The following is a 16,204-nucleotide window of genomic DNA, read 5'->3' on the forward strand; positions in this document are numbered from 1 at the left end:
ATTGAATTGTCTCAAGCTCACTATTCAATTTAGTTCACATGAAATCGTAGCAATCACTGTGAATCCCATTCAATCCCAAGAAACTCCTCTTTACGGCCCCCAAAAGGACTTGAGGCACTAATTTATGACCAGGCAGGAAAAACTCCTTTTCAAAGAAGCGAAGGACGAGATACCATGACTCCACCTGCTCCACACTATCGCTGCATATCGCATAGCCAGTTAATTTGATTGACATTTATCCGTTTTATTTTGTGAGTGTGTCGGATCGGATCGGATCGGGTTCGGTTCTTTTCCGCCAACAAGCATGGCCCTATCGATGGCCCAACGGTGGCGTGTGTCTTTGGCCGGGTCCTGGCGCTTGGTCTACACTTGACACAGTGTTTGCACTTTGCGCTGATTTAATCTTTCGTTGCCTTTGGCTGAGTGCGGGCTGTAAAGTGGGTGGCAAGTGGGCGAGGTCTGGGGTTGTCTGGGATCTGGATAGCTGGAAGTCCTGCCATCCTTTGCCCCTCGTTGCTAAATTGGGCGCGTGATAAAGAGCAAGAAAAGAAGGAGCTAAAAGTCTGAAAAAAATTACAAAAAAGGATGATGAAAGAAATCCGGCTGTTTGCCTTTGGTCTCTAGGTGTCTTCATGGCTGATTCCGTTTGCAGAGTGCAGGCGGAAGAGAGGGAAAAATTATTGAACATCTGATGCAGTTATGATAATGTCAAAGCATTTCCACTCAAGTGACAGTTTGGCTAGATTTCGATTATGACAGGCAAATGGAAGAGTTATTGCAAATTAATGCAAACCCTTCGAGTGGCCTGACATCGATTTCGGTCGCGAGTTAAGGTCTTTAATGGTTTAACTTTTGGTTTTAGATTAAATATTAAAATGGATTTTTCCGACCACAATCTAATAATGCCCCCAAAATAAGTTTTATACCCAACTATATTTGCTGTAAATCATAAAAATACAATACCATTGTTATAGATAATACCTTTTTATTGTCACTAGGCGACACGCCCATAATCCTCGGCTTATATATTATATATGTATGCAAATAAATATGTATATTTTATTTTGGGACTGACCACCACCTTGCGTGGTCCAAACAATATTTATAATATTTTACAACAATTTATGTGGAAACTTTTTTATGTGTTTCGGGCCGCACAGTCGCAGTTAATTTGGCAAAGTTTTGCGGCTTGTTTGGCGGTCGATTGTGTAATTTGTGTACAATTTATATCAACATGCTTTAGGGTGGTTACTTCACTTACTGTGGGCTTATAATTTGCATTTTTCCACCTGAATACTTTATTATAAAGCGGTAAGGATGCGATTTGTTCAAGTAAAAAAGAAGGAAATTTTAAGTTTAATTTTACCTAAAATATTCCTTAAATTTTCATTAACATATAAAAGTTGAAAAGGCACTTTAAAACGTTTAATTTAATGCCTGATAAAATGCCTAATTTAATTTAATTTAATTTAATTCAATTCAATTTAACAAAACACAAACCGCCACCAACAGATAAATTCCAGTGCGTAAGTGTAAAAGTGCTACCTTGGATATGTGCCAGTCGAGGCAAATTGCAGTTTCGGCTTTTAGTTTCCAGCTCACCCTCCTCTTTTCTAGTGGGCGTGGCTGTGGCCATAACGGGCCTCGGCTATAATTTAAGCCGGCAAACGTGTTATCAGACTTAATATGTAATACATTCTGGTGGTCAGTTTGGTTTGGTTGTTGGGAGTAAGGGGAGCTGGGACTCTGCAAAGTTGGTCAAAACAATGGCCCATGCTCCCGCGCCCCATTGTTTCGGGTTTAACCCTTCACCATGAGTGTGTGTGCTCGGCCGATTTGGCCCTTTTGTTTTGGTTTATTGTTTTTGAAATGCACATAAAATGCGTTTTGCTTTGGTCCTTTGTGTTCCAATGCAAGCGTTTGAGACCCATATATTATTGATAGCCAACGGGGCACAGTGGCGTCGAGTGCTTAGTGCTCGTCCGTAAATACATTCCAGTGAAATTGGAAAAAAACCCCCTCCTGCTACGTGGAAACACAATTTATGCCGCTTTAATCCGCTATACGGAGGACCACAGCCAATTTTGAATTGCCAGTTTTGATTATTTTGCCAACTCTGAGAATAATCTGCTGGATTTTAAGAGGTTTTAAGAGAAGGATTTTGTAAAGTCTAATTTAAATAGATAGAAATCATTTTTAAAAGTCTAATTTTTGATCGAAATATCGAAATTCTGAATAATCACCTATATTATTGAGAAGAATTAGTGGAAATTTGTAGTTAAATTTAAAATTATATAAAAATCATTATTAATATCTAGGGTTTTTTATATAATTTTATATTTTGCAAGCAGCTTTATTATTTGCAATTTTTCTTATATTCCAAAATAAATAAATAATCAATAAACAAAACAATTACAATCATAAACAAACAAACAAAATTGATAACAAAGCTCCGCTGATAACCCCATGGAAAGCTCTCGTGTTTTGTTGCCTAGACTTGTGCAATTACCTAAAAGCTTACAAATATTTATAAACAAGTTTTCTACGTCTTGGTGCTTACCTTTCTGAAAGTTAGTCGGCCGAGTGATCTTCGCAATGCTACGTCGGACAGTGAAAAACGGTTTGAGGGCGAGCTCCCAGCTGGCAGCTATCAGAAATCCGGAACAGGTTCAACAAGTGGATCCGGAGTGGGAAACGGCGAGACCCTTTGCTGATCTTCCCGGTCCCACGAGATGGCAATTGTTTCGCGGCTACCAAAAAGGCGGCCAGTACCACCAGCTGGATTTCGATGAGCTGATGCGTCTGTATAGGAAGCAGTTCGGCGAGATCTGCATGATACCCGGACTCTTTGGCATGCCCTCCACGGTGATCGCCTTCAATGCGGAGACCTTCGAGAAGGTCTTTCGGACCGAGGGTCAGTGGCCCGTGAGAGGTGGAGCTGAGCCCGTGCTCCACTACCGCGAGAACCGGCCGGATGGTTTTTTCAAGGACTGCGTTGGATTGTTCAGCAAGTATATAATAATTAATATCAAATAGTTTTATAGTTTTTAAAAAATGTATATTATTTTCAGTGGCCCCCAGTGGGGTAAGCTCAGGAGCTCCGCCAATCCCGTCCTCATGCAGCATCGCAATGTGGCAGTCTATCTGAAGCCCATGCAGCGAGTTAATCGCCAGTTCATCCAACGCGTCCGGGAGCTGCGAGATGGGGAGACAGCGGAGGTGCCGGCCGACTTTGTGCACACTATCAAGCAGCTGACCTTCGAGTCGGTGGCCACGGTGGCCCTGGACAAGGAACTGGGGCTCCTGAGGAAAACCAATCAGCCGGCTGAGGCCGGAAAACTCTTTCAGAACATTGATATCGTCATGGAAGCGTTCTTTGAACTTGGCCTCAAGCCTTCGATTTACAAGTATATTTCCACGCCCACTTACAGGAAGTTTAGCCGGGCCTTTGACGAGATCTTCGACACCTGCTCGTTGTACGTGAACGAGGCTATAGAAAGGATCGAAAGGAAATCGAAGGAAGGCAACTCCAAGGAGCACAAGAGCATCCTGGAGCAAATGCTGCAGGTGGACAGAAAGTTCGCCATTGTCATGGCCATGGATCTGCTAATGGGCGGGGTGGATACCACCACATCGGCCTTAGTTGGACTAATGCTGAATCTGGCCAAGAATCCGGAGAAGCAACAGAAGCTCAGGGAGGAACTGCTGGCCAAGCTGCCTTCGCCAGATAGGGAATTTACGCTGGAGGAGATGAAATCTCTGCCATATCTGAGGGCCTGCATCAAGGAGTCCATGCGTGTGTACCCGGTTACCTTTGGAAATATGCGATCCGCCGGAGCGGATGTAGTGCTGGGCGGATTCCGCATCCCCAAGGGTACCCACCTCCTGATGAGCAACATTTTTCTGCTGAAGGATGAGAGCTTTTACGCACGGCCGGAGGAGTTCCTCCCAGAGCGTTGGCTGCGCCGTAAGGATGCGGACGAGGACAGTTCGGAGGCCCTCATCAGCAAGAATCCGTTTGTTTACCTGCCCTTTGGCTTCGGACCTCGCATGTGCGTAGGCAAGAGGATAGTGGATCTCGAACTGGAACTGACCGTGGCCAATGTGGTGCGAAATTTTCACATAGAATTCAATTACCCCACCGAGAAGGTCTTCAAGTCCACGTTTCTCTATATGCCCAATATTCCGCTTGGGTTTAAGTTCACCGATGTGAGATATTAAAAAGATTTTAAAGTTAAAAAAGTTAAAAGTATATAAATAAACCAAAAGTTCAAATTTTTAAGCCTAGTACTCTGACGAGAAAAATCCGCTGTATAAATTTAGACAGCGGCCAAACTCCATATAAAAAAAACGGTGTCGAAAAAAAAGAAGAAGAACTTTTAGACACGTCGTTTTTTTCGGTACTCTGACGACGAAAATGAAGCCTGCGAAAATTGAATGGCGTTGCCAGATCAAGATAGTAAACAGCTGATATCGAGCTGTCTAAATAATTCATTTGATTTATTTAGACACCCCTAATGGAGGGAAAGTTGAAGGAAAAAGGTGGCATTGATAGGGGCTGTCAAGGGGAAGCCTATAATATGGAATTTAACCCACAAAGGACATTTTAAGTCCATATTTATTAATATTTTTAATGTTTTTTTTGAATATTTGTTTACAAACAGCTGTCCAGTGTGACCAAGGAAAATCCTTAAACGCCATAAAAAGTACATTTTCATGGAATTTCCTTAATTTTTTTGGTCACACTAGCTCGGTAGCGAAATAAACAGCGATTCCGCTGTCTAATTTAGACAGCGGGTTTTTCTCGTCAGAGTACTAGGCTTTAACTTTTAACGGGGCTTAGCGAAGTTTACAACCCTCAAGAAGTCTGGCAACCTACAAGTGTGACCAGCTGCCGCTCCAAACAGCTGGGCATTCCCGGTACACGGTCACACCAACTGTGACAAACAGAGTGATTCATTCGAGTAAAAAAACAACGTAAATTGATAAAAAAAATCGTTAGTTGAAGCTAAAAGCCAACTGCCAGATACTTTTATTCTTCATTCGCTAAAGGAAATTCATCAAGCTGGGTAACGACATGTCTACGAGTTCAATGGAAAGTAAGTGGAGCGGATGGCGATGACGCCAGACTTCCCAACAGGAAAAACCCACACCTATTTCTTCCCTTGTTGCAGAACACCTTTTCAATCTAAAATTTGCGGTGAAGGAGCTGGAACGCAACTCGAAGAAATGCGAGAAGGAGGAGAAGCTGGAGAAGGCCAAGGCCAAGAAGGCGATCCAAAAGGGCAACATGGATGTGGCCCGTATCCATGCAGAGAACGCCATTCGCCAGAAGAACCAAGCTGTGAACTATCTCAGGATGAGTGCTCGCGTGGATGCGGTGGCCAGTAGGGTTCAGTCGGCGCTAACCACCCGCAAGGTCACCGGCTCTATGGCCGGCGTGGTCAAGGCTATGGACGCAGCCATGAAGGGCATGAATCTGGAGAAGATCTCCTCGCTAATGGAAAAATTCGAGTCACAGTTCGAGGATTTGGACGTCCAGAGCTCCGTAATGGAGGGCACCATGTCGGACACGGTGACCACCTCGGTGCCCCAAGGCGATGTTGACAATCTGCTCCAACAAGTGGCCGACGAGGCTGGGCTGGAGCTCAACATGGAATTGCCCAGCGGAGTCCAGAGCCAGACAATCGGTGCCTCCACGGCTGTGTCCCAAGAGCAGGACGAACTGACCCAGCGCCTGGCGCGCCTCCGTCAGGCCGAATAAACGACGCGAATCCCCCACATCTGCCCGTTGAATTTCTATGTTCTAGCAATTAAGTAAAACCCAAAAATATAAATAAGTTAAAACAGCCAGTGATTGAGAATGCTCCGCTTTTTAAGAACTAAATTTAACGTTGGGAAACTTGAGGCCCATCTGGAGGGCTTCGGCTTAGCTTCTTCCGAATCTCTACACAATCATTGTTAAAGAGTTTTTGGTTTAATTTTTTGTCTTAATAAAATGGTAAATGTACTATTAGTCTTTTGAAACTTAAAAATACTCCTAAATATCAGGTTTGCGGTTGTGGCGCCGGCAGAGTCGGACTGGGATTTGTCCCAGGTGGCTGTAGTTTTGCCCGCTGCTTCCTGGGTTTGCGAACAGCAGGTGAATTGGTTCCTGGTCCGGTTCCCGTAGTGGCTGCTCCCACTCCTCCCTCGGTGGCTGCTTTGTTTTTGGGTTTGGGTCCGCGTCGTTTCTGTTCCATTTTCCCCTTGGGATGCGGTGCCACCATCGGAACGGAGCGCCAATTGTCGCCGTGCTTGTCCAGTCGCTTCTTTAGTAGCTCCACATCGTGATTGCGACGCTTCACGATCTTTTTTATGCCATTAACTCTGGGTATAAGTCATCGCACATGTTGGTTTTATTTTGAAGGAATCACTGGGATTGCTGGGGCTCACCTCATCACACATCGCTCATTCTCCGCCTGTATCCTCTGGCATTTGTCGTACAGCTTCTCCACCAGCTGTTTGTACATGAGCGCCTTTGTGTTGAGCAACATTTAATATATATATTTGTTTATTTTTGCAAATGTTAATTTGTTTACGAATTGAAAACCATAGTATTAGTGTGACCAGACCGGACTATTTCCATTTACCAATAGATTTAGGATTTTTTAGGTTATAAACCAAACTGGCATCTGGCAACACTGTTTTCCCTTGTACCGGCATGCAAAACAAATTTAGCGAAAAAGAATAATAATAATCTCATTGTTGGGCCCAACTAGTATGTCAACGAGTGCACCCAACATGCCGACTACGCCGGGTGCCCAAGGATCAGGAAACCAAAATCCCACAACCACCAGTACCGCCATAGTGAACACATTCCGGGAGCTTATCAAGGAGCCAAAGAACCTGGACGAAGCGGTCAATTATTTATATCAAACCCTTCTCGACGACGCCGTGGCCGGGATCTTTATTGAGACACATCATCTGCGTAAAACCGGGAATCTGGCGGCCCTGGACGGAGTGCCGGAGGACTCTACGTACCGCATCTGCGAGATGCCCAATCTGGACATATTTGGCATTTCAACTGCCAAGAAACCGATGGACTGCACCTGTCCCAACTGTGATCGTCCGGTGGCCGCCGCCCGCTTCGCTCCGCATCTCGAAAAGTGCATGGGCATGGGCCGCATTTCATCTCGTATTGCTTCCCGTCGCCTGGCCACCAAGGAGGGTGCCACCCACCTGCACGCCGCGGGCAATGCTGGTGGGACCGACGACGAGGACGATGTGGACTGGTCGTCGGACAAACGCAAAAAGAAGTCCACGCAAAACTCTAGGAACAATGGCTCCAAAAAGAACAATGGCAAAACCTTCTAGTTAGTACTTATGCATTTTATAAGGATTAAACTCCGAATGGGTGGATCTGCCATGAACTAAGACTTTAATAAAATCAATATAACATTTAAAAATTGAAATTAAAAACGTTCTTATAACGAAACGAGGCTTGGGTCTGTAGTGAACTCAGTGTATTTATTTATTAATCATGAATTGAAATCATTAATTTAACAGTTGTCAAGTTTGTAAACACGAATATAATCAACTATTAGTGGAGTTTTCTCTGTGTCCTTATATTTCTCAATAAAATTATTTTCTGAGTTGGGCAAATTGGTTCCTAAAAAATAATTTTTCTTTTTCATGTCTTGCTTTAACAGAACTTCATTATCAAAATTGATTACACCACCGGCTGTTAGGCCCAGGACAATACGACACTAAATAGTAAAGAATATGCGTTTTAGATGCGTTACATTTGTATAGAAGACAACTCACCTCGTGTTCGTTGAATCGCTCAAGTAGGGTCTTGTTGGTAATATCCCCAAAGTGAAGGCCATTAACCATGAAGGAGATTATATCCTTTTGCCATATTATGGTGTAGTTGTACGGTGCATCATAGTAATATAGTTCATCTTTATTTTCCCTAACGGTCCAATACTCTGAGAAGTTCGTGTCATGCCAAACCACCACACTACCGAACACAGATCTTCCATCGAAGAATATATAGTTTTCGTTCTGCAGCACTTCATTGCCCCTCGAGTACAGACGAATTTGATCCTTGGAAAACCCATTGTTTCGGTTGTTCTTTATGTTGGGTTCCAGAAGAATATCTGCCAAAAACAATTAGGTTGTGTTTAAATTTATGGAAATTGTTTTTAACTTGAAATGGAATTAACTTTTTCATATAACTTACTTGGGAATATCCAATCACCTCTTGGCATTTGGACCCCGATCTCTATTCGACCGTATTTAAAACTGAATTTGCTGTATAAATTTGCGGATTTTTTTGTGTAAGGCTTAGTAAACACCGGTGTTTTTTTTGATCCACATTGATATTCCGCATTCTTGTTCGTTAATCTGCTAGTGCATTTGTCAAGATAAACTCTCCCCTTCTTAATTCCATCTGTCATAGTTATGTGCAGCTTATTATCGGATATGTAGGAGTTAATTGCATCTGAATCGAAGGCAACAAACTCATAATAAGGGGCAAAATTTCGATACATAACCTCATGAACCCATTTATCCGTAAGTTTCTGATTGTTGTTAAAGTTGTCTTCGAAGATTAGCTTGTCGCAGGTCTTGGACGGACCCTCGGTTTGGGTTTCCTTTTGCGTTGGTTTACAGGGTATGTTCGGTGTCACATCAATTCCAAAAGGTAAATAACTTATCGTTAACACTGCATTCTGGGTTTCGATGTGTTCTTTATTCATCACCAACAACTCAACTCTCACTTTATCACCTGTTTTTATATTCTTTTTAAAGTTCAAATTTGTCGAAAAGTGGTCTAATGCGGTGGGGTTAGTAATGTAGGCATATTTATTGACTTCACACTCATCGGAGACGAGGGCCGCTCGAAGGAAAATCGAGCTAAAATTAGGCTTCCAGTGAAAAACTAGACTGTCTCCGTAAGCTCTTACTCCTTCAATCGGTAGCTTCAAGCCATCAAGGAGATGAAAAATATTTGCTAAAAAAATCAAAACGCAACCTATTTCCATGGCTGATAATCTAAGACTAGTCTATGCTCTTTGAATATTTCCAAAATTTTGTTGACTGGGCGGAGGAATGCGATAATCTGGGGTCAAAAGCTTGGTACGTACATATGTTGTTTAAGCAGAGAAAGCTGTTTATTTTATATGTATATTTATTTTTAAAGATAGGTCATTGATTTTGTTATTTTTCCAAGTAAAAGCAAATTTAACACAATTCACAGTAAGTAATAAATTTAATATTAAGACATCTATTTCATAGAGCTTAAACGTAATATTTATATTTCGGATTCGTCAGTGGAGTACACTTTGATGCTTTTAATCACCATCTCAGGATTCTCCCATTTCGGCGCCTGTTCCACAGCTTTCTTCAGCATTTTTTTTGTATTCAAATAGGGATTCTTATGGAATGGGACGCGAGTATGTGGGAAATTATACTCGCCACCGACCGTTACGAACAGCTCGATATGGCGCTGGGGTATAAAATCAAAGCATTATTTTTATTTAAATTTAAAAATTATTATAAAAATATTTAAATTTATACCTCTGACTGCAGACTTACCTTATTTTTACTAAGCGCTTCGGCGACTGTCCCGCTGATCGTGGCAATTGTCTCATCATCTACTTTAAAAATAATTTTCTTCTCGTGCCAAATAACCGTGTAGATGTGAAAGCGTTCTCCAAAGTGTTTTTTTGTTTCGATATATTTGATCTCTTCGTGAATTTCCGTATAAATATCCCTGATGTAAATGGCGCCGGCAAAGACCCTGGACCCTCCGATCTCGTTGCCAACGATATCGCTCAATCTCTGGTTGCCCCTAACAATTGCAATGCGAATGGCGTCATCGCCATCGTCGTTATCATTCCCATCGTCGTATGCCAGGGTAAGTCCTGCTCAAAAAATAGTTAACTTCAAAGTTATATGTGCCATATGAAGTGAAATTACCTGGAAAAAGGAGATCACCAATGGGCATTTTGGCAATTATTTGTATTCTGCAGTACGAGAAAGTTTCCTTCGATCGCAGCTTGGCCGAAACAAAAGGCGGTATAAACTTGAACATTTTGTTGTAATCCTTAGTACTTCCGCATCGCTTTTTTTTCGACTTGGACGTGCAATCCTTTAGGTGGAACGGATTGGTTTTGGAATAGTTGGACTTGGTAACCCTTAGGTGCAACCTATTGTTTTCGACGAACGAATTAGCGCGGTCATTCACGAATGCCACTCCCTCGTAGTGCGGGGCCGGAACCTGTGATTGCACCACATGGGTCCACTTATTAAGATTCGAATCCTTGAAGTTCTCGGAGAATATGAGTTCTCCACGAGGTTTCTTAACTGTGGAAGGAAGACACATCACCCTCTCCGTCTGTACCTTTCTTCCCAAGGAACTTAGGCTAAATGTATCGACGAAGGTTTCGTTCTGTTTGGTCTGCACAACAGCCGAGATCCTTAGGGTTGAATTTAGGTGTTCTTCAATTTCCCAGGGATGTATCACATTAGGATTGGATTTGTAAACGTAGGCCGGGCACTTATCCTTTCCGTAATCGGTGTAATATAAAACCGAACTGATGTCCAATTGTTTGTCCTCTGTTTAGGGGAATATAAAAAAAAAAACAACACATAATTATTAGCATCAAAACGTTTTCGGGAAGACTAAAAGTTTTTGCCAGACGGTTGGCCTTTGACTTCACTGTCATGGAGGTTATCAATGACTTTCGTTTTTTTCGTCATTCCACACCTTAAACCCAAGCTAACAGCATTCCAAATTATTTTCTGGCCCCCCCAATAAGCGACTTTTTTGTGCGTCTTTTGAGTTGATCTAACCGAAGAAATTCAAAATGCATTTTATAGCCGCTATAACAAACTTGCTGCTCATTGTAGCCTGCGGATATGCATTGTATGTCCTGGAACCCGCCCAGAATCCATACGGCTATTTGGCGGCATCCTTTAGCCTTGTCCACGGACTGCTGGGCTTAGTGCGGGCTTATCAGGAGGAGGAGGACGAATGCGGTCGTGCATTTGTATTTTCAAGCAGTATTCTGGAGGTGATCCCCCTGCCGCTGGCCAATATCGAGTTCTACCTAATATCCGATCTATCGCCACTTGCGATGGTCCATGCCCTCTCGCTGATACCGCTCCTGTACGATGTGCTAGGGAAGATGGACGATGAATGGGACACCGCCACGGAGACTCTGAAGGATTTGGCTCTGCTTGCCAATATTGCTTCCACTTCGTATCTCGGCTTCGAGGATGAGAATGAAATCTATTACGCGGTAGCGGGTCTGGCTTTTTTGGCCAGATACGGTGCAACTTTGGTTGATTACTTAATAAATGGTATTGGCGTGCATGTGGCTACATTGGGAAATGCTGGAATCGTGGCCTTAATGGCCTACACACTTACTAACTGATTGCAACAATAAAATATTGGAATTTTTATAAGAACGAAACTATTTTTGGACTTCTCTTCTTAATCTCACCTGGCAGCGTAAACGATACCCAAGGGAGATTAGTTTTCACGAACGGCATGGGCACCATAAACGACTCGATGCCGACCACTAGACTCGCAATTAATCCCAAAAATATATGCATCTTTATTATTTGGAATTTGAAATGAGACTGATGGGGACGCGGACATCTCTCCGCTCTCAGAGCTTTATTGCGATAAGATGAATGCTTATCAGTTAGCATAGACACGTATGTAGTCTACTCGCAGAGAGGGCTGCTTCCATGTGGGAAGCCACTGCTCCTGGGCCCGATAGAACTGGAGCCTGGCCTGGGGATGGTAGTTTAGCCAAGGCTTCTCGTAACTAGCCGTGCGGAGATTGTCCACAAAGTCGCCAAAGCCGCCTACAGAAAGGCCCAAACTGATGTAAAACTGTAAGGTAATTTTAATTAATAAAATATTATTATTTATCACAAGTCATTCAAACTAAACTAAACCTACCATTCTATCAAAAGGAGCCATGATAGCCCCCTGCTTCCATCGCGGATTAAGGTCCAATTCCGCAAAGCCGTTCAGCATCTCCCCGTAAATCTGGCCATCCACCGAAAACAGCAGCCTGCTGCTGCTCCAGTCCAAGCTGTAGGTGTGAAAGTCGTCGCCAAAGTGGGAGTTTCTTCGCTGGCTCACCCACAAATCCTCCCGTTGATGAGCATCCGTGGAGATCACCGGTCCAGCGTACAGTGTTCTTCCATCCACGAGCTTTCCGCGGGGCATCCTCAGCTGTGTATTGCCCCTGGCCATTGCCACCCGCAGCTGTCCGGACTCATAGCCCGTCTGGCCATACCACTCCGTCAGTGGTTCCAGCAGGAGCAGTGGGACCAACCAATCACCCTTCGGCAGCCGGGCGCGTATCTCAATCCGTCCGTATTGAAAGGCAAAGGATTCCTTGGTGCTAACACGCGGTGTCACTACAGGTGGCATTATTCCTTTGGGTCCACTCCTAGTCGTCTGCAGCACACACTCCCTAAGCCGCTCGTGGGTGCCCGTACATCTCTCGGCCAGATCGATTCTGGCATTGTTTATGGAGAGGTCCGGTCGGTAACTGGACCAAAGCAGCGGTTCCATGACCAGGTGACCGTCTTCAGCCTTGGCCTTGCCATCGTAAAGCACAAACTCCGCATCCTTGGTATCCAAAGGCAGACGGACTTCGTGAATCCAAAGGGTCTCGTTCAGCTGATCGAAGGTCTCCTCAAACAGGAGTTGTCCCTTGCAGATAGGAGCACCGATTGGTGGGGAAACCGTCGATAAGGAAGGCTCACAGACCGAGGGAGATGGGGGTTCCGAGGCGGTTTCCTCAGTGTTTAGCCGATTGTCATACGTGAGGTCCTCATCGCTGGAACAGCCTTTGGGTAGGTAATCTCCTCCCAGGCTGCAGACCTGCAGGGGTTGAACCAAATCCTGGTACAAGGCCTTTTCGTGCTGGACACTCGTCCAGAGATACAGAACATCCTGGGCTCTCAGGGCGCCGGAATTGAAGTCATTGTACCAGCTGCCATTCTTGGGTTCGGTTAATCTCACAGTGAATTGTCCCTGGTTGAACGACGTAAAGTTTCGGTTGCGATTCACATTAAAAGCCACCACCTTGACGCCCACTTCGTCTAAACGCACATATATACAAAAGCAAAAGAAACAAAGATTATTTCTTAGAACTACTATCATTTTCATCAGGTCATTTAAAGCTTATCTCAAAGATTGACAATCATTAAAGTTTATATTTGAAACATAACAAATTTATATATGAAAATCACTTTTAAAAATAAAAGTAGAAGAACAGGCGCAGTCTAAAGATTTGGAGTGCAATTCTACAGATTTTTCTTTACCTGGTATGGAAACGCGAAAACTATTCTCCAGCAGCTCCACCGTGGGCGTGGGAATCTTATACCCAAGGCTATACCCAAAACCGATCAGGAGCAGTATTCCAATTGACAATCCTGGCATTCTGAATCCTCGATTTCCACAGTTTTTTCTCCGCACATCCGCCGAAGCCTCTGACTCAGGCCGTGGTGTGTCTCTATCTCAGTGGCAACCGGTTTCTGCCGTCGCGTTGCTTTTGGTCGATTATTATTATTTGTTTACTTTAAGTTTGGCCCCGGCAATCGCGGTTTGGCCTGTGCAAATCCCGGCTCATATCAGCTCCCGCTGCGATCTGGCTTCTCTGGCAACTAAACATTTTGTAATCATCTAAAACAGCCCGGAATTGTAGTTCCAGCGATCAGGCTTTGCCAAAAAAGCTTAGCACAGCTGATGCGATAATGAAAGCTCGTTTTACACCTGGAAAAATTGCTAAAAATTACGAAATAATTAACACTTAATTTTACAAGATTTTTAATTGTATATCAATCATATTTAAGGTTAGATATATTATATAGAAATCTGAGAAAAAGGAGAAAGTCGTAGACTATCCGGAAAAAAGGAGGCTTGCTTTGGGATCGATTCTAAAAAATGATTCTTGTGTTTTGTATTTATAGCTTTTATAAAAGCCAAGTTTGAAAGGATATTTAATATATTTTATTCTAATATTTAGAACTAACCTACACCAATAATGTATATTATAAATAAAAAAATTAATTACCTTAGCTGATTGTTCTTCCAAAAATTCATCTTTTTTCATGTGCTTCAAATATTTTATAGTAATAGAATTTTCAATAGAGTAAAGCTTTAATCACTTGCCCTAAGCTTTTAAGATCAAGATTTCCAATCTGATGCAGTAGTCGCGCCTCAGAGCTTCCCAGAATAGCACTTTAATCGGAAACTAGTTAGTACATATATTAATAATAATTAAAAACTGCGTCATGCGCTGGAAACCCCTAACCTGCTTATTGTTCATCATCTCAAATTATGCTGTTTCGGGTTTCAAGATACCCAGCATTGACTTTGAAATGCTCAATGAACTTGGGTTCGAGGTGTCCATACCAGGTAAGGATTTAATATTTATTGTAAGTAATTTAGAATTTTTAGAAAAATTCCAAATTACCATTCCAGATGAACCTGGCATACAACGAGTTTTCTACATGCTCCAGATAGACGAAAGCTGCCCGCCCTTAATGGACTACATTACAGAATCTGTAAACGGCAGTTGGGTTTCCAAACAAAAGACGAGTCTTCAGAACAACGACAAGCTTCAGATTTCCGTGCTGGTGCAGTTCAACGAGGAGATATTCGAGAAGAGCGAGACCAGGGTGATTATTAACAAGCGTTTGCTGACCACCAGGAACACCAGCTCGCGGACCATTGACTTCCCCTCGGGAGAGGGCGAGTGTGAGGCAATTCTGGCCCCCCAGCAGCAAGCCAAGCGATGCAAGCCTGCCCAGACCATAGTAACCAGTGGCCGGCGCACCTGCGAGGGTGAACTGATTTTCGAGGACAACTTTTCGGGGCCACACCTAAATAAGAGCACCTGGAAGCATGACATCCGGCAGCGCATGTACCACGTGGAGGAGGAGCTGGTCGCCTTCGACGATTCTCCGCGGAATTCGTTTGTAAAGGAAGGCAATCTCCACATTGTACCCACAGTGGCCAGCGAGGTGAAGGAAGGTAGCTTTAAGCTGGGAGACCGGTGCACGGCGGTCGAGAGTCCGGATACGGAGTGCAATATTGCCCAGAACACCTTTTACACCATCAAACCACCGGTTTTCTCAGCCCAAATCCACACCAGGGACTCGTTTAGCTTCAAGTTTGGAAAGATCGTTGTGCGGGCCAAGTTGCCGAAAGGCGACTGGCTTTTTCCCTGTAAGTGGCAAATAAAAATATATATCTTTGTTTCTAATTATGTAATTACATTACAGATCTAATGCTCCAGCCTGTTTCCACCTATGCGGAATCCCACTATGCCAAGCAGTTGCGTAAGTTTTAATATTGTTTAAATATCCAGAACTCTTTAAGGTTTAAAAAAAATGTAATTTGTTTTATATTTTATTTTTCAGGCATTGCTTACGCCCGCGGCAACGCCAATTTGAGAACTAAACAGGGTGAGGATATATCCGGTAATCATCTCTATGGCGGCATGGTGGTCTGGCATCACGGCAGAGCTGTACAGTTCACTAAAGATCAAGTTAGTACAGCCCACTACGGCGATGATTTCCACAACTACACCATGATCTGGCAGAGGGATAAAATAACGCTCATGGTGGACGAGGAGATCTACGGAGAGCTGTACGATGGCCTGCCCTATTTCAATGAGAAATGCTTCATCATTTTTGGTGTTACTGTTGGAGGGTTCCTTAATTTCGATGACAGTGTACTGGACAAGGATGTTAAGCCGTACAAAAACCGAGAGCCTCGAGCGGCGCTCTCCTTTTGGAAACAGCGGGATGCCTGGGCACCCACATGGGGCAGGCAAAGTGCCATGATTATAGATTATGTGAGGGTTTATGCTGAGTAATTCCACCTAACAGATCAATTATTTACTGCTGAAAGTAATTGTAAATAAATTGCGGTTTATGGTAGTAAGGAACTAATTTTATTTGAAATTTTAAAGGTCTTAAAAACAAAGCAATCTGGAACTTATTGTTAGTTAAAGTTGTTGCTCACTTAGATCAGATAGATATAATTTAGCGCCATGTTTTTGTCAGTTATTATTGTTTTGTTCGTTAAAATACGATTCTAACACGCCGGGCATTTAATACATCTAAGAAACGTGGTATGATTAAATATTTTTAAAAGGTACTGCGAAATTACGTTCCAATT

At 43.2% G+C, this 16,204-nt stretch overlaps 8 protein-coding genes across 9 annotated transcripts; 5 read left to right on the forward strand and 3 right to left on the reverse strand.

Moving 5' to 3' along the window:
- Positions 1–2,580: 2,580 nt before the first annotated feature.
- On the forward strand, positions 2,581–4,287 carry Cyp12c1 (Cytochrome P450 12c1). Its single transcript, XM_017182115.3, has 2 exons — positions 2,581–3,011; positions 3,072–4,287. Exons 1-2 carry the CDS (start codon positions 2,596–2,598, stop codon positions 4,219–4,221), a joined length of 1,566 nt encoding a protein of 521 aa, XP_017037604.1. The 5' UTR covers positions 2,581–2,595; the 3' UTR covers positions 4,222–4,287.
- A 646-nt stretch (positions 4,288–4,933) lies between these two features.
- On the forward strand, positions 4,934–6,010 carry Chmp1 (charged multivesicular body protein 1). Its single transcript, XM_017175526.3, has 2 exons — positions 4,934–5,099; positions 5,175–6,010. The coding sequence occupies exons 1-2, from the start codon at positions 5,078–5,080 to the stop codon at positions 5,762–5,764; spliced, it is 612 nt and encodes a 203-aa protein (XP_017031015.1). The 5' UTR covers positions 4,934–5,077; the 3' UTR covers positions 5,765–6,010.
- LOC108080690 (uncharacterized) lies at positions 5,956–6,610 on the reverse strand. Its single transcript, XM_017175527.3, has 2 exons — positions 6,436–6,610; positions 5,956–6,369 (listed from the first exon to the last, which is right to left on the reverse strand). The coding sequence occupies exons 1-2, from the start codon at positions 6,534–6,536 to the stop codon at positions 6,048–6,050; spliced, it is 423 nt and encodes a 140-aa protein (XP_017031016.1). The 5' UTR covers positions 6,537–6,610; the 3' UTR covers positions 5,956–6,047.
- Positions 6,611–6,656: 46 nt separating this feature from the next.
- Sgf11 (SAGA associated factor 11kDa) lies at positions 6,657–7,624 on the forward strand. Its single transcript, XM_017175402.3, has one exon. It carries the CDS (start codon positions 6,763–6,765, stop codon positions 7,354–7,356), a length of 594 nt encoding a protein of 197 aa, XP_017030891.1. The 5' UTR covers positions 6,657–6,762; the 3' UTR covers positions 7,357–7,624.
- LOC108080583 (gram-negative bacteria-binding protein 2-like) lies at positions 7,542–9,201 on the reverse strand. Its single transcript, XM_070285056.1, has 4 exons — positions 9,129–9,201; positions 8,225–8,485; positions 7,807–8,141; positions 7,542–7,748 (listed from the first exon to the last, which is right to left on the reverse strand). Exons 2-4 carry the CDS (start codon positions 8,439–8,441, stop codon positions 7,542–7,544), a joined length of 759 nt encoding a protein of 252 aa, XP_070141157.1. The 5' UTR covers positions 8,442–8,485; positions 9,129–9,201.
- Positions 9,202–9,234: 33 nt separating this feature from the next.
- Positions 9,235–13,819, reverse strand: GNBP1 (Gram-negative bacteria binding protein 1). Of its 2 annotated transcripts, none has more exons than XM_017175509.3 (4): positions 11,493–11,680; positions 9,964–10,602; positions 9,580–9,908; positions 9,235–9,490 (listed from the first exon to the last, which is right to left on the reverse strand). In XM_017175509.3, the coding sequence occupies exons 1-4, from the start codon at positions 11,602–11,604 to the stop codon at positions 9,296–9,298; spliced, it is 1,275 nt and encodes a 424-aa protein (XP_017030998.2). In that variant the 5' UTR covers positions 11,605–11,680; the 3' UTR covers positions 9,235–9,295. The 2 variants fall into 2 exon arrangements, with proteins under 2 accessions (XP_017030998.2, XP_017030997.1); XM_017175508.2 differs by lacking the exons at positions 9,235–9,490; positions 9,580–9,908 and adding exons at positions 11,960–13,116; positions 13,339–13,819 and having other exon boundaries at positions 10,468–10,602; positions 11,493–11,890.
- On the forward strand, positions 10,725–11,462 carry LOC108080677 (uncharacterized). The gene has a single exon (XM_017175510.3). It carries the CDS (start codon positions 10,854–10,856, stop codon positions 11,421–11,423), a length of 570 nt encoding a protein of 189 aa, XP_017030999.1. The 5' UTR covers positions 10,725–10,853; the 3' UTR covers positions 11,424–11,462.
- Positions 13,222–15,971, forward strand: LOC108080652 (gram-negative bacteria-binding protein 2). Its single transcript, XM_017175475.3, has 5 exons — positions 13,222–13,341; positions 14,150–14,434; positions 14,501–15,247; positions 15,304–15,360; positions 15,442–15,971. Exons 2-5 carry the CDS (start codon positions 14,311–14,313, stop codon positions 15,897–15,899), a joined length of 1,386 nt encoding a protein of 461 aa, XP_017030964.1. The 5' UTR covers positions 13,222–13,341; positions 14,150–14,310; the 3' UTR covers positions 15,900–15,971.
- Positions 15,972–16,204: the final 233 nt, after the last annotated feature.

The sequence above is a fragment of the Drosophila kikkawai genome, chromosome 3L, assembly GCF_030179895.1.
Source record: "Drosophila kikkawai strain 14028-0561.14 chromosome 3L, DkikHiC1v2, whole genome shotgun sequence".
NCBI lineage: Eukaryota > Metazoa > Arthropoda > Insecta > Diptera > Drosophilidae > Drosophila > Drosophila kikkawai.